This window comes from Lutjanus erythropterus, chromosome 19, assembly GCF_056507025.1.
Source record: "Lutjanus erythropterus isolate fLutEry1 chromosome 19, fLutEry1.hap2, whole genome shotgun sequence".
NCBI classification, from domain to species: Eukaryota; Metazoa; Chordata; class Actinopteri; order Lutjaniformes; family Lutjanidae; genus Lutjanus; species Lutjanus erythropterus.
In genome coordinates, this window is record NC_139335.1 from 21,778,333 (window position 1) to 21,806,116 (window position 27,784).

General features: G+C 42.7%; 2 protein-coding genes across 3 annotated transcripts; both read left to right on the forward strand.

The window, feature by feature from the left end:
- Nucleotides 1-1,541: 1,541 nt before the first annotated feature.
- tcf20 (transcription factor 20) lies at nucleotides 1,542-17,612 on the forward strand. 2 transcript variants are annotated; one of them, XM_084743520.1, is made up of 6 exons: nucleotides 1,542-1,862; nucleotides 5,223-13,673; nucleotides 13,962-14,055; nucleotides 14,225-14,288; nucleotides 14,493-14,593; nucleotides 16,043-17,612. In XM_084743520.1, the coding sequence occupies exons 2-6, from the start codon at nucleotides 6,441-6,443 to the stop codon at nucleotides 16,045-16,047; spliced, it is 7,497 nt and encodes a 2,498-aa protein (XP_084599646.1). In that variant the 5' UTR covers nucleotides 1,542-1,862; nucleotides 5,223-6,440; the 3' UTR covers nucleotides 16,048-17,612. The 2 variants fall into 2 exon arrangements, with proteins under 2 accessions (XP_084599646.1, XP_084599648.1); XM_084743522.1 differs by having other exon boundaries at nucleotides 1,543-1,862; nucleotides 14,225-14,274.
- A 1,947-nt stretch (nucleotides 17,613-19,559) lies between these two features.
- Nucleotides 19,560-27,285, forward strand: gsg1 (germ cell associated 1). The gene is made up of 6 exons (XM_084743523.1): nucleotides 19,560-19,676; nucleotides 20,191-20,512; nucleotides 23,139-23,186; nucleotides 23,295-23,459; nucleotides 23,553-23,664; nucleotides 26,509-27,285. The coding sequence occupies exons 2-6, from the start codon at nucleotides 20,215-20,217 to the stop codon at nucleotides 26,960-26,962; spliced, it is 1,077 nt and encodes a 358-aa protein (XP_084599649.1). The 5' UTR covers nucleotides 19,560-19,676; nucleotides 20,191-20,214; the 3' UTR covers nucleotides 26,963-27,285.
- The last annotated feature ends 499 nt before the right edge of the window (nucleotides 27,286-27,784 follow it).

Below are 27,784 nucleotides of genomic sequence, written 5' to 3' on the forward strand. Positions count from 1 at the left end.
TGTCCATGATGGAGAGAGTCTGTGTGTATCCCAGCAGGCGTTCCTGTTGATTGGATAGGCCTGGCTGGCTGACTTGCTGGCTCAGAGTATCAATGCCCTTTATCTTGCCTCTCAGCTCTTTCACTTCGACTTAGTGGCAATACAAATACACAACTGCATGTAAGTGATTCATGGCTGAAGATTCGTAGCAGCAAAACAAGAGTGTCTGCATGAAATTGCACATGTAAAAAGCAAGTGTAGATACGTAGCCTGAAAATTATCCACAGTTAAGGCTCTGTGATGCAGTTGCTATGGCAACTATGATAGAAATAGACGTGTATCTGCAAGGGAATGAAATGTATTGAACTGTTGTTTAGAAACTGAGAGATTTTACTCTTATGATTGACAGATGAAGTGAGTGACTGCATTCGGATGTGTGTATGCTTGTGTGCTCACTGTTCGCGTGTGCTTGACTGGATTTTTATGATCGTATGTGTGTGTGTCTTTGTATGTGCATATGTGGTTTCTTTGTATGTATGTCGTGGTGAATGTGTGTGTGTGTGTGTGTGTGTGTGTGAGTGTATGACACACAGCAGTACATTAAAAGTGCAGCACCATGGATGGGGGGCATAGGGCACATCATTATGATGGTAGGAGAGCGTGAGTGGGTCTGCACTGCACTCACTGGCCCTGTGTGAGAGCAGATAAGCTCAGGCAGAGACAATAAATTTAATGGGAAAAGGATTCTGTTTGTAGCACCTCCATTGTTGTTGTGGCCATGATGATGTTCTGAGCGTGTCGTGTCAAACATTAACCAATGGCGTGATATTATGGTAATGATTTAAGTGGCTTTTCTTTGTGAAAAAAATTGCACTGTGTGTACAATGTGTCTGCTTTTCAGCATTAAGAGACCACAATAAACTTAATAAGCTTCATCCGTGGCACTGCAATCTCCCTCTGATGCAGATGCACCTATTTGCTCACAAATTGTCTTTTATTATCTGTTATTGACTTATTCATTTCAGACATAACCTACCACTCCATTCAAGCCTGTCTCCTCTCCATATTGCCTTTGTGCCTTCATTAGGCTGCCTTGATTCATCTTCACTTGAGATGAAACAAGAACAAAGGAGCTGTGATAAAACGCTCAGCCTGGGCATGTAAAAAATACATTTGCAATATTCTTATAATCTAAGATTTGCTGGTAGAAATAGGTGAAAATCAGTGGAATAGCAGAGGCTTGAGAGAGGGAGGGGAGTTGGAGGGATGTGATGGAGAGAGATGAGGGAGGGGGTGCAGGAATATGAGTGTGTATGCATTTTCAAGGCGGTCTTTCTGTTGCAAGAAAAAAAAACACAGTAGTCTAACAGGAAAGCGAATAGGTCGAGCTAATGATGAAGGCATGCAAATGCAATTTAGTGGCGGAAAGTGACGCCTGAGATCTTGAGATGTTAGTGGAGGCTTGTGAGATGGCAGTGTGTTTAATTTTAGTTGGAGATAGGTGGAATCACCTCAGCGGTGTGTGAAAGAGAGAGGGAGAGAGAGGCGAGGAGGGAACAAGAGGGGAGGAGGAGGAGGGGGCGGGGGTGTATGGACCTCACTGCTTACGGGACCTACAGGCACCCCGATTGTGCTCTGCTCTCATCATTTTGGAGGTGAGGACAAAAGAAAAAAAGGGGGAATCGGAAGAAAGGCCCGGGATCTGAGTGTCGTGACGGGGCCCCCCGACTCCGCCGCCGCTGGTCGGGGTTGTCTGGACTCAAAAGGGTGAGGGGAAAGCGGCGGAGCAGTCGACTCTAGGCTGGGGTTTCCTGCCACAGCAGCGGGATTGTCACAAAACAGCCTTTCAGTCTTCGAGGGGCCTTGTATTGCTACGTTTTCAGGTATGCATTTAGAGTATGTTAGCTAGCCTGTCTGTGACTGACTTGCCTCTCCCTGGTTAGCTCTGTTTATTCAAGGGAAATGTCAGGCTGCGTGATGATAATTTTCTGATGCAGTACCCACACCAGCTCTCTTGCCAGCCAGCATACGTTATTTATGCTAGCTAACCCATTTACTCAGAGCCCCAGTGAATTTGTGAGGGGGAAACATCTGCACCTAATCACCTCTCTTTTGTAGCTAAACGCTGCCTGGCTGCCCCGTGCCTTTAGCCTGCTATAACTAACGTTTTGTGCACACGCTCAAATGCTCGTAATAACGTAATAAACGCAAATTAGCTAGCTTGCTACGATGCTAACTAACTAGTGGTTTGTAGCTTAGCTAGCTCCCAACATATGCGGCTAGCTCGCATATTTAATTTGCAGTATGTGAGGTATTTCAGCTAACGCTAACCTTACAAAGCTAAAAGAGGCAGCACTACAAAGCTAATTGTAATGCGTATACCTTGCTGTTGGCTAATGTGGCTACTAAAGCTTGTGTTGTGTCCATGAGACGACAAACCATCAAAAATATACCAGAGCTGACGTTTGATAATTATCTGCAAAGAAAATTGCGTATGCTCCCATCAATTAGGCAGCTATGCAATTGATTGACTTACAGACTGCATTGAGCCAGTTTGTATTATTGCTGCACTGTTCTGTGTATTGTGAATGCTGTTGCCTGGTCGTGCACAGTGAGCTGCTGTGATTAATTAGTAATCAAGATATTGGCTCATACACGGATGGAGGTCAATAGTGTCTCTCCAGCTCCACCAATTTAGATTTGACCCTTAAATGTGACACTTGAACGTAGATCTGTATGCAGCATGTTAGCCTGGATTTGATTTACAAAGGTATGTTTGTTTTGTAGTCATCCTGGTCCAGTTTTCTCACAAAGTTCTTCATTCAGCTGCTCATCACCACTGTTTTTCACTGTGGTGAAAAACAGTGCACTACATTTGTTATGATAGGTTTACACTAATGATGAGATTAGCAGACAAATAATACCAGCTATGTGTAGAGTTATAGTCAGAAACAGTGATGATTTGTGATTTATTGCAGTGTTTCCTAAACTTTTTCATGTCAAGGACCTCAATAATAGGTGCACATTAGATCAAGGATAGCATAGAGAGTATTTTGTCTTAAGAAATCTTCTCTGAGTAATTGTTTTTATTTTTAGGCTTGAAGATAATAAAGTCTTCATAGTCGATCAGTGATCAAACTAGAATCACTATAAATTACAATCAATCAAAACAGGCAACCCTTTTCTTTCTCTTGCTTTTCCAACCTCAAAAAATGTGATAAAAGTTAAAATATCTTATTCCTTCTTTTGCTGGGGACCCCCTACAACTCACTCGAGGACTCCTGTTGGTTTCCAAATCCCAGTTTGAAAACCATGGCGTTAGACTCAGTTTGGTTTACAAGTTGTGACCAGTTTGTTCTGTTGTCATCCTGGTCCTGCATTTTTCCCACATTCGTCATTCAGCTGCTCATCATCACTCTGTGGTTAAAACTATTACGTTTGTGAAGACCGTTGAGTAATCTTTTTAAGTTTTCAGGTTTGAAGGCATTAAAGTCTACATAATCAATCAATGGTCAAACTATAATCACTATAAATTGCAAATATTCAAAACAGCCAACCTTTTTGCTTCTCTTATTTTTCCAACTTCCAAAAAAAAAAAAAAATAATAAAACTTAAAATATTATTTTCCTCTTTTTGCTGGGGACCCCCTACGGCTCACTGAAGGACCCCTGTTGGTCCCTAAACCCCAGTTTGAAAACCACTTTGTCAGACTCGATTTGATTTACAAGATGTTAGTTTTTTCTGTAGTCATCCTGGTCCTGTACTTGCACATTTTACAGTCAACTATTTATCATCACTCTTTGTAGTTAAAAACAATTCATTTGTGATGATAGATTCACACTAATGATAAGATCAACAAACAAATAATACCAGTTCTGCTAAAAATTATAATCATAAACAGTGATGACTTGTTATTGTGTAGCTTGGTGTATGTCTGCACCAGGGTTTCCCAAACTTTTTCACGTCAGGAACCTCAACAATAGATGCACATTAGACTGTGGACCGCGGGGAGTATTGTGTCTTAAGGAATCACCACTGAGTTTTTTTTTTTTTTTTTTTTTTTATTTGGTTTACACGGTATGGTCAGTTTGTTCTGTAGTCATCCTGGTCCTGTATTTTTCCCACTTTCTTCATTCAGCTGCTCATCATCACTCTAGGTGATCATCACGATACATTCATAAAAATAAGATCAACAAACACCAGTTATACTAATAGTTCTAATCAGAAACAGTGATGACTTAGTTTATCATGTGGCTTAGAGCAAGTCTCCACCACTACAACAAAAGTCACTCAAAGTTGTGTTAAAGCCATTAACCATTTTATAGAGTATTTGAGGCAGACGATAGAGGCTTGTGTCACATATGGCAATTGTGGGCCCTGACCCCATAAAGGTGGCGTCATCCCTTTAATTATCACCCATAATAATGAAATCCCATTAAAACAAGTTAAATACACTAAACTTAATGGTCTTCAGTCTCATTGTAAAGTGGTTGGAGATTGTCTGCTTCTGTCTTGGCTCCACGAGGTTGTTTGTTTACATGTGAAGTAGTGTTTGTGACCTTGTCTATGTTACTTTGTTGCCTTAATTGCATGCTGCCGCTAACCCATTTTTCTTTCCACCAACCCTGTTTGTTATCAGTCAGAAGAGACAGCTTAGGCATGTATTGTTAAGGCTGTACTCTGAGTGCATATTAAAAGAGGAGTGTTGATATTGAGGCCAGAAAGCCTTTTAAGTCATGAAGTAAGGAGTTGAATGAACAGTGCATGTAATATGGAAGTATTGTTACCATTATTGTTGGTTTGGTGAATCATTTGTGATGGACCTGTGTGATTATTGTGGGGGACAACTAAATATAAATCCTCTAATTGGGAATACTGATGTAATCAGTAAAATGTGATCCTACATAATCACTGAGATTTTCTTTTTCAATTTGAAAGTAAAATCCTCTAAGTTACAGAAAGCCTCAACAAATGCTATTTTAATTGTTTTGTTTCAAGTTTTATTGTAAACGTGTCATGATTTACATCTGGATTGTTGAAATTATATTACTGATTAAAAATACACTGACAAACAAATATTAAACTAACTCAGATAGGCAGTTTAATATTATTGCATGACTGCAGTGCATTTCTCTATAATTATTTAATTACATCAACAGAGATTTATGACAATATATGGTGAATGAATAGTAGCTTTTCATCTTTGCATGCTAACTTTTTTGACCCATCTTTTGTATTTGCAGAGTTGTGAAGGCTTCTGGTCAGCAGCTTCTGGAAAATGAACTTATCTACATGGAAATACTGAAGAGAAACAGAAAAGCGGAGCTTGAATTGACTGAACTTGAAGTGGAATAAATGGATTACCCTCCTTTGGAAAATTGTTGCCATGGAAGTAGGTAGAATTAAATGATGGTTGACAGAAAAAACAAAGGTAAGACAGCTACACGCTGAAGATACAGGAGAACACCAAGAGGAATCTGAACACGGAGTCAAACAAAGAACAATTACTAAATAGGGACCAAAGACTTCTACAGTCCGAAGGAATGCATGCAGTAGCAAAAAACTAAAAAACAAAACAAAACAGTATTTGAAAGGGAATGACCAAGGAAAAAAAAATCTCCAAAAGTATTACACTCTGCATCCAAGAGCTGATGAGAATATCAATGGAGTGTTTGCCTCTGGCAGTGTTCAGTGAGGGTCTGTATTCAGACCTCTTGATTCAAGTTACTGCAGTTTTTGTCTCACACAGGTGTGAGTCAGGTCCCGGCAAACTTAACGAACTGAAGGATTGCTGTGACGGAACACAGTCTCAATGGTTTTATTGAGATTCTTCTCTTTTTTGCACAAGATGCTGTTGGATCATAACATAATTTAACCCTAACATAGCTCTGATCTCTTGAGCTGTGATTATAGCAGATCGTATACATCTAAAGACATTTGAGGTTGAACGTCTCACACGGTCGTGCGTCAGTTGTCCATGATATTGTTGCCCGCTCAGTGCCAAACCGCTTCATGGAAATGACTGCACATTTTTAGTCTTGTATTTTTCTGCAGTAGAAATCTGCTTCACTACATATCTCTTTTTTTTTCTTTTTGAAAATTCCGTTTTTAAGATCTTTAAAAAAAAACACACACACATTAACACACATATTATCATCAAATTGAAGAAGAAAGATTTTCACCATTTGGCCTTTTCATATATTAATGAAATCATTGTCTGTTAAACCTCCCTACCCACATTCTGCTACAAAAAAAAGTGATTATAACATCTGCGATATATATTCCTCAGCTTGAACTCTTTGGTGGATTTCGAAAGCATTTCCTTGTTTTACTGCCAGGCCCTAGACTCTCTCTTTGTCATTTATGGTTACTGCCGTAAGCCTTCCAGTTTCTGATCAGAAGCATTCCCTGGTATAGACACTGACAGATATTTCCGTTTTTAATCCAAACTTGGAAAAACAATGCAGAATTTTTCTAACAGTCCAGCTCCCCCCTCTCTCCCCCCGGGGTTCAGTGGGAGGGGTGGAGGAGGACCTCCATATCCCCCTCAGCCAGCAGATCCCCAGATCTCCCCAAGGATGACAGATGATTACGCAGGGATGCAACAGCAGAGCCTGCACAGAGGCCATCACCACCCAACTCAAGCCAGCCACATGCTTGCTTACAGTGCTAGAAACAGAGGAGCTGTGGAGCCACCGCCAACACAGGGTAACATTCACAGTGGCAGCACCACCAACCCTTATAGGAAGGATGTCATGGATTATTATTTCTCAATGGGTGGAAAGGACAGGCACAGAAGGGGTGGCATGGGTTATGGGGCAGGCTTTGGGTACCCTAATATTGATGGACATATACCTCACCAGTACCGGCATGCTGGATCTGGTTCTGCAACATCATCTGGCCTAATGTCACCATATCCAGTGGACTACGGCTCCAGTGCTGGTTCAGGTGGAGGTGCTGGTGCTGGAGCGTTCTCTCCTTCTCATCAGTACAATATAAGTCAGAACCCTGCAATGCAGTCGGTGGCAGGTTCTCAACTGCAGCACCGCCAGCATGGGCAGACCTTCCCAGCTGTCCACCATGGACAGCAGCATAGGAGCTATTCACACTCTGGACACAGAATGACCCCTCAATACCCACACTACTCCCCACAGGGTGGAGCATCCACAGGGTCATCAGGAATGTACAGCCCCCCTCCGCAGAGATATCTCGATGGGGCTGCTAGCACTGGGTTCGATCCCAAAGTCAACAGTTCTCCCAGTGTCAACTCCAGTTCAAACTCAGTCTCCAGTTCAGTTGCTGCTAACAATGTGGGGCCAATGGAGAATGTTCAACAGAGTTACCATGCTTCAAATTATCCTGGATATTCCCCACAGACACATGCTTCACTTCACAAGCAAGCCACACTACAGCACCGCAACTCGCAGCACAACTTAGGTGTAGGTTATGACAACTCTCTCAAGATGCAGCACCAGGGCCCATCTCCAGGCTCTGTATATGCTAAACATCATCAAGCCTCCAATCCCAGTATACCTCAAGCAGCATCTCAAGAAATAGCCAAATCACCAATGCATCCCAATGCTCAACAAACCCAGATTAACCAAAACTTTAGCCCGATATCCAACCCCTCCCCAGCTGCCTCTGCAGTGCATTCCCCCAGTTGTAGCTCCTCTCCTTCCCCTTTGATGGGTGTCTCAGAGGCACACGGAAACCCCTCAGGTCATGGTCCCTCACATCCTCCAACATCAAACCCCCGTAGCAGCCATGGTCAGGGTAGATTACTGCAGACCATGCCTCAGTTAAGTCCAACACCCAACTCCAATAGCAGCATTAGTAGTTGTGGTAGCAGTGGCAGTCATAAAGCGCACAGCATGAGTGCAGTCGGAGGGAGCAGTCTCCCTCCAACAGGCCGCAACAAAATGGGTCTAGTCACGGGAATTGGATCTCGAGAGGAAGGCTCCTCTGTTTATTCATCTTCTCCACTTGACAAAATGCAGGATGCTGGCCTGAATAGTCTTAATGCCTTGAGCTCACAAGTAGCCAATTTACCAAACACAGTTCAGCACATGCTCCTCACTGACACAGTGCTTTCACAGAAGAAGGGGAAAGATGGGGTGCAAATGCAACAGGCAACACATGGCGTGCCCCCATCACAACCAAGGAGTCGAAATGCAAGTGCAGCGTCAAGCACTAGCACAGTTAAAGATGGAAGTGCAGTGGGAATTGGTGATGGTGCCAGCTTAGATGCAGGTGCTGATGAAGACTCCTCATTGATGTCGGTTGGAGGCTCATCAGGGACCAAGGTGGAGCGTGAGGAGCAGTTTTCTGAGGGGGAACATGGGAGAGTGAGGCAGATGAGTGGTGCAAGCAGTGGATCTGAACCAACTGGCTATCATCCTCCATCTCAGACTCAAACACAGACTGGACAAGCATCAAATGTTAAAACAGTCACCTCTGATTCACCTTCAAAAGAACCAACTGCTTCTGAAGCAAAAGCAAATGAAGCTCACCCTCCCTCTTCATCATCATCTCCATCCTTTGGATGTCCGTCGTCAGAGACCCGTCCAACTTCACACTCTACACCTCCAGTTTCCTCATCCCCCTCATCCACCTCCTCCAGTATTCCTCCTTCACAGCCAAATTGTGTCTCAGAGCCTGGTTTAACATATAATGACCATAGAGGTGGTCACAGGAAGTCAACAGATATTAAACATGAAGTCATCAAAAATGAAAGTGAAGGTGCAGTTGAGAAAATAAAGAAAGGCGGTAGCCAAATGCAACGAGATGGAGAAGCCAATACACAAAATGGTCAGGACAAAGAAAATAGGTTGCACACTGCATCCAGATTACACAATAATGAGAGGGAAGAAAAGCACACATCTGAGGAACAGCAGAGTGCCAGTAGCGTTGGTGTGATCGTTTCTGCTCGGTCTGAGGGAAGTCACACCGAAAAAAGCAAGCATCCCCAAGACAACTGTATAGAAGAGAAACAGTCACACTCTTATTTAAGAGAGTCGAGCAGTCATAATGGTGAAGAAGGTGTAGATCTGAGTCTATATTCCTCCCTTCACCAGAAATCAAATTTCGGACGGCATCAAAATCCCCTCCAGTCAGGCCCGCATAAATATGGCCACCCAGAATCAACATATGGCTCAGATTTGTCAATGAAGAGCAGAGCGAGGGCTGCCCCAGCAGGAGTAATGGAATCAAATTCCAGATACTTTGGGTACCAACAATCACAGACTGGTTACGGCCCTGTGCATCCAAAAGATGCTGGCTCTGTAGCAGAGGCTTTGGTCAAAAGAGGGCAAGGAACGGGGGCTAAAGGTCATGAGGATAATTCTCAAATGCAGCAATTTCCAAGCCTTTTACAAGAGGTTCTTCAAGGTTACAATTTAGATAGACGTTATGGCAGACCAGAACAGGCATTTCCAGCCCATCTCCAAGTTCAACAGCAGTTTCCAACCAGACACCCATATGGCATGACTGAAAGTATGAGGGTGCAAAGTGGAGTGACTGAGGGTTCGGCTCATTCTGCCCAAATGGGTAGCTCTGGAAAGGCCCCACCTTCAAACCAGAGGCATGGAAGTGAGCCTGATTTTACTGCAGACCCTCAGTCCTCAGTGAAGTCAGAAGGGTCAAATACTAAGATATTGCAAAATGCTGAAAAAACTGAATTGGGTGTGTCCCAGAGTCATTTACCACAACCTACAGAGTCTCAGCAACCCCCACCAAAACACATAAACTTAGCTGACTATTCTCTACCACAGAGAAAAGCATTATCTAATACGTCCACCCCATCCTCTGCTGTGCAGGAGCTCCTTTTGCAAGAGCCAGAGCCACTAACAGGCAGTGTTGGTCAAACAGAGTCTCAAAAATCATCAGGCTCCATATTAGCCCCATCAGAGCGGCGCTCTGTCATCTGTGATGTGTCGCCAAACCGACGCAGCACACCAGAGAGGGACAGAGAAAGTGACAGAGAGAGAGAGCGGGAGAAAAGTCAGAGTGGAGCCTCTGTGATTCAACAGCCATTTTCCTCTCCAGCAGCAGCCAATGATCTGAGTAAAAAGGATACTGGAGAGAAACAAGTGGTGAAAATGGAAACAGCATCAAAAGAGGCGGGCCTAGACGCTGCAAATTTACAAACTGATCATCATGGCAGTGGTGGAGCTAATGAGGCTGATATGGAGTATCATTCCAAGTCTGTTCACTCATCTGTTGTAATGAATACTGACCCCTATAGGCGAGGCAGTGTTGATATTACATCCTTGCCTTCTCATCCTCTCAGCACTAATCCTCTGTCCTCACATTCAAGGCATCAGTCCTATCTTCATGGCGTTGATCTATCAACTGGCAGTAGCAGCACTTTTCCTGGATATCGATATGGAGATACAAGAGAAGGAAATCTGATGCCACGCAGTAACCCCCATTTTCCCTCCCACCATCCATACCACAGCTTATCCCCCCAGACTCCATCTACAAATAAGCTTCAGATGTATCCTCACCCCCGTGGCCCCCCTCATCACCCCCATGACATGAGTGACTGGGTAAAAGCAATGAACAGGCCATCAAAGGAGATGATGATGCAGCCTGGTTCTTCTCCAGGAAGACATAAGGGCAGCCAATCAGAACCGAGACAGAGGATGATCTCCCAAACTGACATGACCGCTGAACAACATGCAGCCAAGCCTTCACTCCATCATCAAAGCGCTTACTTTGATTTGAAAATGTGGGAGTCAGCGCACTCTGGTAGAGAAGGTGCTAGAATGATAGAGGGAGACACCTACTACAGGACACAACTGCCTCCCCCGCCTCCGCCTCCCCCTCCTCCTGCTCCTGTAGCCTCACACAGCTCTGTTCCTCCACAAATGACTCATGGTCAAAATGCTGCTGAACCTGAGGTCTCCAGAGGAGCCACAGAGGAAGCCAAACATCCTTGCCCACCCCCTCCACCAAGCTCCACTAAGCCTTCTACTGACGTGAACCCCACTCAGCCACAGGTGCAGCGTCAGACTAAAGCTGGGGGTTCTGGAGACACAAATCCGCTAATGTTGCGAAGGAGAGTTCGTTCATTTATCTCTCCTATTCCCGCCAAAAGGCAACTCCAGGATGCGTCTCAGCAGAGGGCTGCCACAAATTCACATCACTCCCCTGGGGCTCAGTCTGAGTCTAGCCATCACAATGAAGATGACTCATCTAGTTCAGATATCCCATGTCCCAGGCTGTCTTCCCCTTTGCTCGGAGAGAATGCCTATTCACAACCTCTATCTCCATCAGGTGGTAATACCAAGGTTTTGCCTCCCAGGAAAGGACGAGGTTTGAAACTGGAGGCAATAGTGCAGAAAATCACCCCAAATATTAAAAAGCCAGCAGGCCATGCTGATGATGAGTCAAATCATTACCCCGGCTTCTCTCACTCAGAAATACCACCGTTTAATGATTCACAGGACCAAGACTTAGCACATTTCCCTAGGGTCACAGGAGGGGATGATAGTTACATGGAAGAAAGTCACTCATTAAACGACATGATTCCCTTCAGAGTAGTTGATGAAACTGGGCCGTTACCTTCGTCTGCCTTCCCCTGTGATCCTCATCAGACGTCCCAAACAATAAAACAACAAGATTTTGACTTTGGATTAGGAGCTGCTGTGGCTTCAGCATCTGGTGATAAGGAGGATTTTGCTTTGCTCGGACCTTTACCCCCTCCTCCACCTCTTCCTCGCCCAGTTCAGGGTTCTCCACCTCCATCCTCATCTGCCCTGTCTGACATTCAGCATTTCACTAACACTTACCAGCAGCTTGAGACAAGAAGAGGAGAGCAGTCTGCGGCTAATCTTCTTCGACAGAAACTTCAAGAATCTGGCATTGGATTTGATGATTATCCTGGCAGTGACTACTATGGAACCACCCCACCCCACCATAGCCAGACTCAAGGACACATGCTGAATAGACAACATCAGATGTCCTCTGGTAGGTCCAGTCTGTCGCCACAAGAGTCAAAGCCACCAGAGAGTGTTGTGCCTAAAGGCTATTTCCCATCTGGCAAGAAGAAGGGCAGGCCTGTAGGGAGTGTGAATAAACAGAAACGGGTCCAGAACCCAGCCCAAACCCAGGCACAGGTCCAGCCTCAAGCACAGGCTCAGAGCACAACTCTGAGTGCTCCTCCAGCCCCACCTACTCCAACTACAGCTGCCACCACAACCCCACAGACAGTGCAGACTACCAGCAGCACACCAGACCTCGCAGCACCACCTGTGACAGACAATAAAAGTACTCCCCCGCTGGCTCCACCCATTTTAACCCAGGTAGTGAAAGTGGATGTTGAGAGTGAGGACACACAACCAGAGACTGAGGTCAAACCAGTACGAAGAAGACGCAGAGGTGTAAAAGATGAAGATGGACCATTAGAAGCAAGAGGACGACAGAGGAGGAGAAGGAGAGGAGCAGCAGCGGCGGCGGCGTCACAATCCGTGGCCAAAGATGACCCTGATACACCTTTAGGGGTAGGAGCGAGCCTTGGCGCAAATAGAGTATTCGTGGATCCAAATAGAAAGGGCTCGTTTGTTCCACACATACATGTAGAGAACAAAATACCAGAGATTGGGGCAGTGTGCACCATTGTAAATGCTGAGGAGGACAAGATGAAAGGAGAACGTAGTGCAGTCGGAGGGAAAGCAGGCGGGAGTGGAATTGATTCTCTCCTGACCTCAGCGCTTTCCTCCCAGTTATCTAGGAGAGACAGAGAATCAGAGAAAAGGGAGACAGACGAGGTGGAAACTACACTTCAGTCAGGAAAAGCACTTCCCTCATCTGGCTTTGTTGTTGCTGGGCCCGTGATTACAGAGACCAATCACTCTGGCCGCCTGCTTTGCTGCCTGTGTCAGAAATGGGCAAATTACAAACACCTTGGAGATCTCTACGGGCCTTTCTATCCAGCTGAATATGCTGCAAAGCTTCCCAAGAACCAGCCACAGGTCAGACAATGTCAAGCAACCACAGGCACAAACAAAACAGGACCAAATTCAGACATAAGCTCAAATGCTTTGAGCACCGTCCAAGACACACAAACACAAGAGGCTCAGTTTACCAAGCCTTCAACTGAGAGTGACTATGCCATCAGCCTAGATTCAAACCCAACATCTCTTACCACTACAGTCAGAACTGCCTCCATAACTGGTAGAGAGGAAATGATGATCCATGCGGCTGGCAAGCTCATTAACACCGCCTCCTCTTCCTCCTCCTCCCCCACCACCAGTAAAACAACATCTCTCACCTGGGACATGAATCTAGATATCCGACCCATCCCCGAGCTTAAGAGAGAGCCAGACCTTGAGACTGACCAGCAACAGACGCAAAAGCAGCAACAGCTGCAGCAGCCACCAGACGAAGCTCAACAGCGACCTCAGCACAGAAAGCTGACCTCACATCCCCGCTTTAAAAGGAGGCACAAATCCAGTGAGGATTCCCCCAGAATGGTGCCATCCAACAGCAAGGCGTCCCTGCCCTTCCAGCCCCCTCCACCAGCCTTGGACTCCCTCGGACCCTTGGCACAACTCGCGCAGCTGCCTCAGATGCCCATGGACCCAGAGGAGCTGTGGGTCCACGAAGGATGTATAGTGTGGACCAGTGGAGTATATCTTGTCAACGGGAGACTTTATGGCCTGCAAGAGGCACTAGATGGCGCCAGAGAAACAGTGAGTGACCTCTGTGTTTATTTTGTATTGTTCTGTTTTGGGATATTTCAGGTTTATAGCTTGTTATTTCTAGCGTCGCCTGCAGCTGTTTAAAAGGAAGTTTTTGAATTTCAGTATTACCTGAAAAACAGACATGTCACACAAATAACACAACAAATGCTCTATAATTTATTATTTATAGTGCTATGTGTTTATTGATTTTTATCATTTTGCTAAGCCCTTAGCTGTACTTCACTGTCTGCTACAGCTTCAAGAATTCTTAGTGCTGTACTTTCTGTCTGTGCTCAGTGCTGTTCATACTGTGAGATGGTTGGCTCAACCCTGGGCTGCTACAGCAAAGGCTGTACACTTCGCTACCACTACCTGTGCGCCATTGAAGCAGGTGAGTGGATGCATTAAAACCAGATGCACTGTAAAAAATGAGTGAAACTAAAATACTGTTTTCCAATAGTGAATATTTGTGCCTGCTCAATGTAACAGACTAGGCTACTGTAAAACTGCTCTGTATGGTAATATCTGCACAGCATTGATATTGTCTGTCCCTCTTCTAGATTGCTCTCTGAACGAAGATAACTTCTCACTGCGGTGTCCGAAGCACAAGGTAAAGAAGGAGAGGTTGGTTTGTATACTGTTTCTAGGGAAATTTCTTTTTTGTGTGATTTAGTGAAAATCCTTTTTTGTTTGCCACTGTAGTTCCTTACCACCCAATCACCACCCGAGCCATTCCGCTTCATTTCTTTCAATCTCTTGCTAACCACAGCAATTTTCTTTCTTTCTTCCCTTCTCTCCCTCACCTCTCCTCCTCTCTTCTTCGCTCAGTTTACCCAGAGCATCCGGCCAGCCAAGTCAGTTTACCTGGAGCAGTCAGAGAGAGGCTGAGAGAAACGGAGAAGAAGAAGAGACACAGGACTCTGGGAGCTGTAAGTTTAGCCTCAGTTGTTTGTGTGTTTGTACCTATATGTGTGTGTGTGGTTTTTTTTTTCAGCTTGTGTCATAGACAAAATGTTTAGGATGTTCTCAACACATTATTTGTTAATCCAAAAATATCTGTTATTATTTTTTCCTTTCAAAACTTGGAATGGAAATGCTTTTCAGAGTGTGAACTAGTGTGCAAGAGTGGTGCATCCATATGAAATCATATAGAATGGACAATACAGCCTCCCTAATTGGATGTTAGCATGTAGTGTAATTACGCTTAACAGTCAATCAACATTTCAAGTGTAATTGCAATATGGTCTACTGTAATTGTCAAATTGCGGGAGGCGCAGTATTTGTTAAAGACAAAATGTGTGTCAAAATACCATTTTTAAATTAAAATTGTCATGCTGCAGAGACATTCTGGCCTACACATCGTATTTAACAGACCTGTTTATTTGATGCAGATCCCCGCAAAAATCCCACTATAATCATTGTCATATGTTTTTCAGTGAAAATAAGAATAATGATGTAAAAATGATAATTCACTCTAATATCGCAAATCATATCGGAATTGTAATATCAGTCAAAATAATCGTTACGAGATATTTTTTCAAAATCATTTAGCCCTTTGTGATGCTGTTGTTGCTGTAGCCGATTTTCTAGTGTAAAACCCCAGCTCTCCACCCAGTTGGTTCGATCACCATAAATAAATTTTCATCTGGGAAGTGCTGTTTTTCCATTATCTGGTGAGAGACCAGTTTCTCATAATGGGTCTTCAGTAAATGGAAACTAATTTGTTGCCTCAGGGCTGTTTATACCTTTTCTATTCAGACAACTTAATTTCTTGCAGCAATACTACGCCACACTCTTTGTTGGCTGGTTCTCGGACTCCTGCTGAGAAAAATCATCCTGCTCTCACACTCCTCCTCCTCCTCACCTCACCTTAGTGGCTGTACTCCTGCCTGTCACTCCCTTTCATTGCCTCCCCCGCACATTCAGTCCATTCTGTCCTCATGGAAACTAAAGACATGAAACGCCATAGCTCTCCCTTTCTTTCTCTTCATGCAAGGTTACAGCAGAATGCCGCTTTGATTTGTTACAAAATGTAGTTTTACTGTTGAAATCCATTTTTTCAAATTCATTAAAACAGAAACAAATAAGATATTTTGGTGCGTGCCTCGAATTGCAAATACATATTTAACAATATGGAGTGCATCTGTGAGTCAGATAATCAGTACTTTTGTATCAGTATGTTAATCAGAGCTTTGACTTTTCTCAGCCAGCTTGAATGGTTCTTCAGTCGGTCACATGATCACAGGTTTTGTTATTATTGCCAAGTAGTCCAATTCAGAGGACTTTTAACAGAGGTTGTCTCTATTAAATAAATTTTGGTATGTGAGACTCTGTGGCCTTGGTGATAATGTTTGCCTTTTTTGTGTTCTCTTTCCCAGGTTAGTTTGGACAATAGAGGACTGAGAAACAAGACATTTTTGTGAAGCAGCCCCCAATGTGAAAGGACAGGACTGGCATCTGTGACGGAGAACAACAAAAGGGAATGTACAATTTCTCAACAGGAATCAGCATTATTTACATTTAAGACAATGGAGAAAAGAAACCTTTTTTTCTAAGAGAAATATTGCTCTTTACTTAAAAGCAGAAAAAGAAAAAAACATGGACATGCAACATAGAGGAACGGCGCTACAAGTTAAAAAAAAAAACAAAAAAAAAAAACCTAAAAGAAACTACAAAGATCGAAGCGGAGTAAAATGAGACGTCAAGACTGGTGGAGGAACTAAAGGAACTTTTTCTGTAAAGAACAAAAGAAACAAACTTCCTCTCTAGGCTTACTTTGATTTTCCTCAGACATCCTCAAAGTGTTAAACTCGTGTTTATCATCAGTTACCTTTTTTTTTTTCTGGTTTTCTTTTGAGTGCTTTGAAGAGGCGTATTGGGAGCAAGCTGGGTGTCAAACCCAAGAAAGAAAAGGAGAGAACTGTGTATCCTCTCACAATGTAGTATCTTATCTTATATTAGGATGATCACAATTATTATTTTAGTCCTCATTATCATTTTGTATCCTCATCATTATTTACTCATTGAAAATGAAATGGATGTATTTCACTTTATATTCAGTCAACACATGAATTGGATTTTTTTTCTTCATTCCTGGAGAGGGAGGAGCCAGAGTGATGTCTGGAATGTCAGGGTCGAGTTTGCCACAAAGACATTATTGCCTTGGAGAACGGACATCTGTTGCCTTTCAAAAGTCACCTGTGTGAATGAGAAGTGAGTGTGTGTGAGAAGCTGAAAAAATGCCGATATCTGGGTCTTTGATTCCATTTTGGTCCTTTTGAAAAGTGTTCTTATTTTTCATCACTGGGGTTTTTACGGTACAGATAGTATTCATGAAAAATCAGATGGACACAATCTTATTTTTCAAGTACAAATGTTCGTAATGTGCAAAGAGAAGGATGGAGACTTGTAAGAGGAGGAGATAACACTATGGACTAATGCGTGTTCACCATCTTTAACCATGCTGAGTGGAAAAGATGATGGATGGGACACTGAAGAGTTTTCATCAGCGTGGAACTGTGTACTGGATGCACAAGTGCGTACGGTCTACATAGGAAGTTACGTTTAACTGACAGTTGCGTCAGTCCCTCGGACAGTGGTGAAACATTTTTCAAACTGAAAACTTTGGAGAGGGTGTCATATGAAGGCTGTGATTGGCCAACCGTACTGGCGAGTGGGGAGTAAGCCTTACCAAGTACTTTTGAATGGTTTCATTCTTCAGTGAAACAGAGCAGTGATTTGATCGGGAGATGCAAAATCCATTCAAAAGAAGCATTGCCATAAAATTTAAAAGTGAGTCGTACATGGTGTTGTCTTTATCATTTTTTATTGTTATTCTTGTAAAAAAAAAATGTCAAGCTGAGAAGACAGTTACACTATCAAAACCATGCTGTATTAGAAACCTGTCAATATGTATATGAATTATGAATACACTTAAAAATGCTTCAAGTATGCTCCTCTTCTTATTTCTGAAACATATTTTTGTCACTTTTTTTGCACTGATAAAATTCACCTGATTCAGTTTCATCCTACATTTTTCTGCCCCAATTTCATTTCCACTTTTGCCTAACTCTCTGCCTTCCTCACTCACTTTTTTCTTTTTCTTTTTTTTTTTACACATGTATCTCACACATATATAAGCTCTCTCCATCTCTATTTCTGTCATATACACCCCAGCACTTCCTCTATTCCTTGTTTCTTCTTCCTGTCTTTTCGGTTTGAGGGGAGTGCGTAACCCCATTCTGACTCTTTCAGGCTGTCTGTAGAAGACAGGCTATGAATGCACTCTCGAGTCTAGAAACAACTGTTGTACCGGGTCAGGGCTCCAGTGTTTCTGTCAATCAGTGTCTGAAAAAACACAATGTCGCACTGAGAAGAATTTGACTTACAGAAACTAGAGCAGCCTCAGTATAAAAATAGAATAGAAAATAGAATCAGAATGTCAGATTTAGCTGAGGTAAAAGTTCAAATGGATGTTAAATGCAATCATGATGCAGTCATGAAAGATGAAAGCTCCTCAAAATCTTAAACATCAATAATCTCTAATATCCTTGTCATAAATGAAACTGCCATTGGCTCCATAATATGAACCTAGATTTGATACATTCTTCTGCCCCTATGCCCAAACTGGGGTACATGTACGTACATCCCCTGTATATGTCAAGTAATGTACCAATTACCACCAATTTGAACTACCCTTCAATTACAACTGAAATAAAAACACAATTCTGTTTTTAAAAATGTATGTATTTCTGAAGGACTGCATGTTTCAATCCGCTGATATTCTATGTCCAGAAAAGAATTGCTTGTCCAGCAATATTGTTATATCAGCAAACACAGAGGCAGAGGATATAATTAGCAAGTTATCAAGTGACATTTATGACCAATTACACGACAAAGCTTGAGTTTTCACCTCTTACTCGGTGTTGACAGTGCTCAGCTAGCCATGTTCATCAGTAGTTATGACTTAAAGTGACAGAAGAGCTGCTGAGTTTGTGTCCAATGCATGACTAACCGGTGTATATAAAAATACATATTTTGCTGGCTATGACAAAAATATTAGCAGTGGAAACAAAGAAGTAAAATTTCAGCAATATTGCATTTTCTTGCAGTACCTGAACATTGAAGTGGCCCCCCTATGAGATGGGGGTGTCATCAGAGGACCCAAGCCAATTTGAGTGAGGGTAAAATGATAGAAATAGATAAGTATAGCTAAAAGAAATGCATAAGCTGGTGGAAAGGTTATGTAAAAATAATGGATAAATGGTTGAAACATTCAGCTCCTGCGACTCGGAAGTGGCACGAATGTAAACTTGACCAAACAAACCTAAAAATGGACAGGTCAGTTTCATTAAAAACATGTAAAGATATGTATTTTTATATAACTAACCATGTTAATCAAAGTCCAGTTGAGGATAAAAAGTCTTTTTAAACAGTGACGTTCTGGCAGCCACAGACAGCCTTCACATTTAAATGAATGGGGTTATTAAATAACCTGCCCTAGAATCCCCTATTGTGAAGTCCCCGTCTCTCAGAGTCAAGTGGTTGTCACTCAGAGTTAGTGTACTGCAAAGCAATATTGTCCATGTATTAGTGTGTACCTGACATATTTATTCATCACTTCAAGGTCATGTTGAGTTTCGCATCCAAACTGCTGCATGCTTGTACAGGCTGGAAAGCACTGGGAGAGGGGGCAGATGAGAGTAGAGGTGAGAGAAACAGATCAAAATGAGTCTAGGAATGAAAATGAAAACAGATGGGACGGAGTTGTCTGATTTGGATTTATACGGATGGATTAAAGAAGAGGAGTGTGTGTGTGTGTGTGTGTGTCTGTGCAATGTGCTCACAGTTGTGTCTGACCGCTGGGGTTGGATCATAAAGACTGACAGTCACACTGCTATCTGATGAAGAGTGAAACGCAGACGGCCGGAGGAGAAGCACCGGATGTTTCTTTCACCTTCCGCGCTTAACTCGATGAAGGAACTGAGGACAACTTGAGAAAGGCTGAAGGAGGTGAGTGCCTTTCCCCCCTTCGTTCAGATTTAATTCACTGCTTGACGTCAAGTGCTCAGAAGTATTGGTTTGAGCATCTGTCTCCTGGAGAGGTTCCATGGTGACAGCTATTTTCCTCTGATTTAGCCGTCTGTCTTCCCACCAATTACCAGTAGTGTGCTGATTCTCTGTCATGGTCTTTTTATTCTTTAAATGTGATTAGTCATGTAAAACCGGTGGCTCCCCCGCACCTTCTCTTTCAAACGCCTCACCAATCATCTCAGGCAATTGGGCAGAGCTGCTTCTCCTAGGAAACTAATAACATGCCGGTGATATTTATAGTGACATGCAAGAGTGGAGGTGTACCTGAAGTCAAGTGGATTAACAATGAAAAACTTGAGATCCCTTGTCAGACATTTAACATGCAGTTCTGACATGTGATCTTTTGTTTTCTCTTGAACACCGTTAACAGTTTGAATATTTGACCATCTCTCAATTTGCATGTCTGACCCCGTCCCTTCTTTTTCTCTGCCAGCCCAAGCCCCCATTTAATCCCCACATGATGGCGTTCCTGCAGCAGATGCGTTCCCCTCGCCTCTCCTTTATCCAGACAGTGGCGTCTCTCTTCCTGGGTGGCGTGGCCCTCATGTCCTCCTATTGGTGTGTGGGTAAACAGAAGGTGCCCAAGCCGCTTTGCTCGCCCACAAAGCACAGCAACTGCATCCCCGTTCCTGGCGTCTCCAACTCCTCCAGCATCCAGTTCTCCTGGGAGACGGGGGACGACCGCTTTGTGTTCCCCACCTTTCACACTGGCCTGTTCATCACCTGCGAGGAGAACATCTACACAGACGCATGGGGTGAGGTAGAAATATGAAATATTTAGACCACATTAATGGTTTATAGGACTGTTCAGCTGTGTTAAAAAATACAAAATGTTTCTAAAAGGTGAAGGGAAATGTGAGGAAAATAACTCCTTACTTATCAGAAAATAAGGTCATGCTCAGTTCCTTTCAAAGGAAAAAGAGCTCAGATGTCAAAGGAAACTAATAAATGAGAAATCACAGGATTTGAACAGAGAGATCTGTACAGAAGCAGTGACAGACTTTAGTAAAACGTATCCATATTTACAATCAGTATGGTTGTAAGGGATTATGTCAGATTGCGTGTGTGTGATGGAGGATATTTCCAAGGTGAGATAAGGATCGACACAGAAACAAACTGTACCAAAACTGTGGCACTAGTGCGACACACATTGAAATAGGTCACAGGAGGAGAGGAAATCCAAGGTGAGAGTATGAATCGAGGCCTCAGGTGTGTTAATTTGTGTGTGTATGTGTGTGTTTGAGTGGGTGTGTGTTTGGGTATGTGCTCAGCCCAAAGAGGATTATCATCAGTGTGTGTTCTGCTCACAGAGATTTAGACTTCAACAGCATGACTCAATTATGGATTAGAAACCCAGAGAGAGAAAGGTTAATAGGATTCACAAACATCGGCCGGGTTTTCACCGTCTCATTTGCACCTGATTTGCAACTGATTGTAAGGATTGAGTTTGAATCATATGAGCCCGACATCGCCAGACCGATTCGCAAATACGAATTAGTCTGGAACCTCTCAGATCATTTTTTGATTTCCGAGGGGCGTTATCAAGGGATGCAGACCAACATGCCTCTGAAAGCAATTGGATAGACACCCAGTCAGAATCAGACTATAGTGTACAGAGATGATGATGTACCCACCGTCTTTTCGTCATCCCTGGAGTCAGAGTCCTGGTCAGAGCTGCAGTAAATCACCTCGATAACTTACTGCGTAACCTGTCATCAGACTCCAGCTTGTCTTGAAAGCTGTGTTTAGTCCAGCTCCAGCCATGTCCACTAAGAAGCTACTTGATTGTAGCTTTGTGTGTATCAGTAATTTGAAATAAATAAAAATCTACAATCATTCAAAGGATCTGAATGAATGATAATAATTTATTCAGTATGGTGGCCCTGAGAGCTCATTGCACTGCAGCTTCAGAAAACACCTGCAAATAGTCAAACAAAAGAAAACAGTGAGAAAACACAACCAAATACAGAAACACTATAAAAATCTACAACACTGTCAAGTATAGTGCAAACAGCAATAGCACAAGTATATTAAAAAACAACAACCTAACACTGATTGTGTTTTCTCACTTTGCAGTATTTTTCTCTAAACGGTGTGCACGTGTTGGTGAAGTGAAGTCGGTGAAAATGTTTTCTCCATGTCTTTGTGCTTTGCCTATTTGAAACTGTTTTCTTAAGTCGCAGTGTGTTGAGCCACTATAATTTAGAACGGCATGGTACTCTTGATTATTGCAGCTGTCATGTAAACACATCTGTAAACAAGCCACAAAGAAGCTTAACTGACTCCAAAAACAGGGTGTTGCTATTTATTTTTAAAATGACACTGACACTGGTGGAGGAAAAAAATAATTTCGAGGATGATTACAAAAACCATTTATGTTGAAAGTGAAAAGTGAAAATCATAACCAAAATTAAAAATGACAATAGACACGCTGACAAAGTCTCATGTTTTGCTTGCTGCTTTTCCTGTAAGCCCATCAGGCCAGATTTATACCAGACAAATCTTATAATCTCCTATCAGTTTGCCTTGAACTGTTTAAACAGTATGCAAATTGTTACCTCAATCTGACCAATCTGACACAACACATGCTCGACATTTAGGAAAAAAAACTCTTCAAGGTGAATAAACACAAGCAAATACAGAAATAATGCTAAAACTTTAAACAAAACCAAATACAATGCAATTAGACAAAGCACAAGCAAACGAAGAACACATTTTAACCAACCTGACATTGGTCACAGTGTGTTGAGCTTTCAGGGTCACTGTAATTTAGAGCCAAATACGGTACTCTGATGTGATAAACACAGTGGTAAACAAGCCACAAAGAAGCTTAACTGACTGCAGAAACAGGTTTTTTCTCTTTTTCTTTTTAATAGCATTGCAGCCGATGGTGCAAAAACATTTTGCAAGTGGAAACAAAGTAGTTTCATGTGGAAAGTGATAAGTAAAATAAAAAAACAAGGCACACTGACAAAGTCTCATTTTGCGGTGCTGCTAAGATTTTTCCTGTCAGCTCCATCCCTCCCAAACAAATCTTATAATCTCTCATCAGGTTACTTCGGGCCATGTAAACACTTTATGTAAACTGTTACCTCAATCTGGTTATTCACACAGTAATTAGACTGCAGTGTTAGTTTAAATGTCCAATACACACTAAATGCACAGGCAAAGGGGTGGGGAGGTTTTGAATCAGTTGCTCTCAGAAATTGAAAAACAATGCTGATTATACAGTGAAATATCATTATTGAAATGGTTACTTTTACATGTCACCAGTTCAGGTTTTTACTAGGAGGTTTCCAGTGCAAATAACCATTTTTCCTGTTAGCTATTGTCAATGAGTTTATTACAACATTTTCATTGTCTTTTGATTTGATTTTATAGAGGAAAAGTGCCGAGGTTTTTATACTTTGACTCCAGGGTGTGAAAAAGGTAAGTGGATCCATCACACTCTCCTGCCTGTTTATGGTCTTGGTTAGCTAATAATAAAACCAAACTTTCATCTGTCTTTATGCTCAGCCTCTCCTCCTACCTCCACAGCAATGATGTGGCTGTCACTATCACTGGAGATCATGTATATCGGTCTGCTGTTAATCAGCTGCACGCTGCTGTCTGTGCAGCTGTGTATCCGGGCCTGGTTCCCTTCCACACAACGCTGGGGCCAACTGCTCAACGCTTTTGCTGCCGTCTTCACAGTCCTGGGAGGTACAGTAATTTTATTAGATAGGTATCTGAATGAAACCACCATGCCCTTATTATTGAACCAGTCTGGTATATTTACATCTTTTGTCTTCACAGGTCTGCTTGGGATGGTGGGTCACATGATGTTCATGCAGGTGTTTCAGACCACCGTCTCTATGGGACCAGAAGACTTCAAGCCTCACAGCTATGGCTACTCCTGGGCATTCTAGTGAGTTCATTAGACATCATGAACATGCACATACACATGGGATAGTGGGCAATTAGTTAATTTTTAACAGGGGGGATGGAAGACCAGCTCCTTTAAATTTGGAATAAGAGATTATTGGGGAAGATAGTTGATTGTCTCTCTCTCTGTCTCTCTCTCTCTGATTGTTGATTGAAATGAGTCTCATTTCCAGGTAAGTCCAATCCACCAACCCAAAGTGTCAGTATGTGACAACTTGAGAATGAAACCCAAAAATAAGACCCAAAATAACTGTTTGCTGTATAGTTTAAATAATATCATAGATACAAGATGAACTGACAGAAGGGAAAGAATGAGAGAAAAATTTACAAATCCCTCTGCTTCTTTAGCACCACAGACAGCACTACACACACCACAGTTAGGCAATGGCAGAGCCATGGTCAGGGCCATAGATTCTGACCTCCTGTCTCAACTGCAAGGGAGATACACTGCACAGGTTATACAGAAACGCTCTTATTTTAATCCATGCAGCTGTCTGCACAAGTTCCATGTCTGCTTGCGTCTCAGCTGTGTCTCACATGTGTAAAAGTGTCCTGAAGCATTTCTATATGTTTCAAGTGTATTTTTTCATCAATATGTTCATAAATGCTGGGTTTATGGACAATAAAAAGAGACTGAATACATATATTTATCTACATTTTGCAACCTTGGCAGAACAGTGTGTGCTCCTGACCCAGAGAGCATTTCACTCTGCTCCAGTTTGTAATCCCTCAGACTCTCCCTTCTAAAACGGTAACCTGCACTGTACAATTACGGCCACAAGACAACATCACCATAAACTTTTCCTGTGCTCTGATTGCCAACACCTGTCTGCTCTGAACACAGCCACCAGCACTCTCTCTTTAACTCAACCACACTCACCATGCATACATTGTTGCTATGCCACATTTATATGAATTTATATGAATCGTCCTAATGGAAAAATATATTATGAATATTCACAGATAGTGAAGGAAAACTGTACACTGCACAGTTGCCTGCTCATTTGCTGGACGATTTGAGATGCACAGACAAGACAGAACCTATATAGACAGATACCTCAGTGACATTTGATGTCTAGACCTCAGATCAATAAAGAAAGCAGAGCAGCCCTTATAAAGTTTTCTTGGCCATGCCCCTATATATGCTGTCCTCAGCATATTCGTTGTAGAATCAAAGTCCATTTAAAACCCAAATTTACCATCATGGCCTCTGCAAAAGTTTTGTGAATAAGGAATGCTGTGTGCCGAGTGGCCCTGAACGCCTCATTCTGACATTTGATGGCTCAGGCTCTTTCTCTCACCACAAACGCTTAAGGTTCTCTATGTGTTTGGACATGTTTTAAAGTTATACACAGACCTTAAGACACTGCAATCACTTTCAAATCAGACTACTTCAGAAAATCATACTTAAAAAATTACTAAGAACCCTTAGAAAACATCTAAATATGTGGTGTATCATATGCTCTATATTTAATTTTAAGTTGAGAGAGTTTATGCCATATAAGAGCATTTACAAATTTTCCAACAGAAAAAGATTATTCCTTATTCCTTTAACTAAAGTCCAATTCTCTCATATTTGTCTCATATTTGTGTTGGTGTATCTGTGCCTGCTGGCAGATGCTTCATCAGGATTTATTGATTATAACTTAGAGATACCATTTAGTGGTTTGTTACTGTTAAGTACTGCACACACATTTTAGAAAATCTGATTTCTTGCAAAGAGCCTCCATTTGACAAACACAAAATCACAATAAAGGGGTAGATGGTGTTATACATTTTTCTAGCAACTCAAAGCCACTACAAAGAGTTTTGAACTGGTCATGAAACAGTCTCAGTTTAATGCTGATGACTCTATATGACCAACATAAGGAAATGAGACCAGAAGATCTGCTCTTTAATGTCTGCCTCTGGGTCGAATTCTCTGTGAAATCAGATAAAACAAACCTGTGTTTACACTTTCCTTAACTGATTAATCAACTAGAAAAATAGCTGGTGTTTAATTTAATTGATAATCAGTTAATTGTTACAGCTCTAAAATCTAAACACTGCTGGTAATGCGTGCAGTGCTCAGTCACAATCTCATCAAAACAGGTGTCTAAAAATGAGACAGTGGAAGACACGGGGAAATTAGCTGGACCAGTGCGAGCGGGGCTTCAAGGCCACAGTGGCTGTAGGGCATATAATTTTTTGAGGGGCATAAGGCCAAACTGAGGGCGGCTGCCGTGAAATTCCTGCCCTGAATAATATTTGTTTTAGTGCCACTCACCCAGGGATTAGAGAGGGACTGGCTGGAGGGGGAGGTTTGTTTGTGCTTTTTGAAAAACTTAAGGAAAAAAAAGAAGAAAATCATGCTCTTACATTTTTCCACCTTGTTGCATTTTTCTCTTAAAGGTCGTGTAAAGCAACAATAAATGTGTTCTGAGTTTGTCACACTACAGAAATGTGTTATTAATCACCCACCCAAATTTGAATGAGTAAAATAATCATTAAGTATACAAAATTAGGTCTCAACTGGAAACCGGATGTTTCCTCTAGCAGCTTCACTGGACATTTCAAGACTTGTTTGAGCCACCAGAGCCAAAGGACGGTGACAGGATGGCAGTTTTTTCTTTGGTGTCAGGTTGCTGGAAGTGAAATGCTCTGAATTGCTGGGCTGACTTGGACTGAAAGAGTTGCTGAAGGTAAGGTAAGGTCCATGACTGACCCTTAGGGAGGGGGAGGTGGTGCGGTTTGTGTCGCATACACACATGCATACACCTTCTACACAGATGTGTCAACACAACAAGACAAGCTAACCACATGTTGTGACGTCCTCTGTCTCCATCAGTGTGGCCTGGTTCGCCTTCACTGTCTGCATGTCAGCCGGTGTCTCCACTCTGAACAACTACACCAAGAAGGTCCTGATGGTGGGACCCAGGCGTACCTCCGGCCTCAATCCCTGCAGCTTCAACTTTGTGGGGCTCCTACCACCTTATTACACCCCAGCAAACCCGGCCATCACTTTGGCCTGTCCCTCGTCTCCCCCCCGGATCTCTCACTTGTCTCCCTACTACGATCCCCCATCAGAACCGTTACCGGACTCCGGTCCGAGGCTCACCCACTCGCTCTCCCTGCCTCTCCCCCACTCTGACTCCTTCCCTCCTCCCCCCTCCCACCCTGCACCTGCATCCCCATTCCACCGCCTGTCCCTTCCCTCTCCGTCTCCGTCATCTGTCCATATGACCCTGCCAGGACACCAGGAGAACCATTACGAGCCAGAGGAGGACTACAGCCCACTTTGAACTAGTGTGGAGTCTTTGACAAGAGGACCTGTGCCTATTTTAATGTTTGAAATGGTCTCTTTGTGTGCTCCGAATGACATGGACAGCAGTCCAGTGATCCAGTGAATCCAGGTAATAATCAACTAGGAACATAATCACTCACTTCCAATAAAGAAGAAAGGTGTAAATGCAGAGGACACCATTATTTTGTAAACTGAACAGAAGTGCTTCATATACTCTATCATTTCAAACAAATCTGTGTATATAGAAACTATTAAACAGTAGCTATATTGTTTTGGCTAAAGCGCAAATTGAAATAAATTTGATCATCAGACTGTTTAAAACATTTCCCAGCGTTTTGTCTGCAAGCCTCACATTAAAGGAAAATCACTGGAACAAAGTAGCCAATAGAACAGAATTAAACAAATGTACAAGTAATCTTTACTCCTAATCATGACAAATGGAGAAGAAACCACTGTCATAGTACTTGAGATGGGTCTTCGTCTCAGGACCGCTTTTTGAAGGTTCGCTCTTGTCTCGGAATCGACTGCATTTTCACTCGGCCTTGTCTCGGTCTTGGAGAAAGAAGACCAGTCAATACAACAACTGCAAGGATATCACTTAGTGTCTGATTTATTTGTTAACATGATCACTGTGATTGGATGTAAAACTTCCTGCTTCAAATGAAACCGCTTACTTGGCACGTTTCTTATTTGAAATTTAGCTACTGTCACTCCTCCGCCGTCCCCCTTCAAACACGCCAGGAGAGTGAATGCTGAAGACAGGAGAAGCAGCTGTGGTTGTCTGGGACTTGTCAGCCAAATCTTCTGTCATGAAATTTGT

What these genes read in the sequence shown, in the direction of transcription:
- tcf20 (XM_084743520.1), top strand. Translation starts at nt 6,441, where the DNA reads ATGCAGAATTTTTCTAACAGTCCAGCTCCCCCCTCTCTCCCCCCGGGG. An exon ending in TAGATGGCGCCAGAGAAACA is followed by an intron (nt 13,674 to 13,961) that starts GTGAGTGACCTC and finishes GTCTGTGCTCAG; the next exon opens with TGCTGTTCATACTGTGAGAT. An exon ending in CCTGTGCGCCATTGAAGCAG is followed by an intron (nt 14,056 to 14,224) that starts GTGAGTGGATGC and finishes TCCCTCTTCTAG; the next exon opens with ATTGCTCTCTGAACGAAGAT.
- gsg1 (XM_084743523.1), top strand. Translation starts at nt 20,215, where the DNA reads ATGATGGCGTTCCTGCAGCAGATGCGTTCCCCTCGCCTCTCCTTTATC. An exon ending in GACTCCAGGGTGTGAAAAAG is followed by an intron (nt 23,187 to 23,294) that starts GTAAGTGGATCC and finishes CTACCTCCACAG; the next exon opens with CAATGATGTGGCTGTCACTA. An exon ending in CGTCTTCACAGTCCTGGGAG is followed by an intron (nt 23,460 to 23,552) that starts GTACAGTAATTT and finishes TTGTCTTCACAG; the next exon opens with GTCTGCTTGGGATGGTGGGT.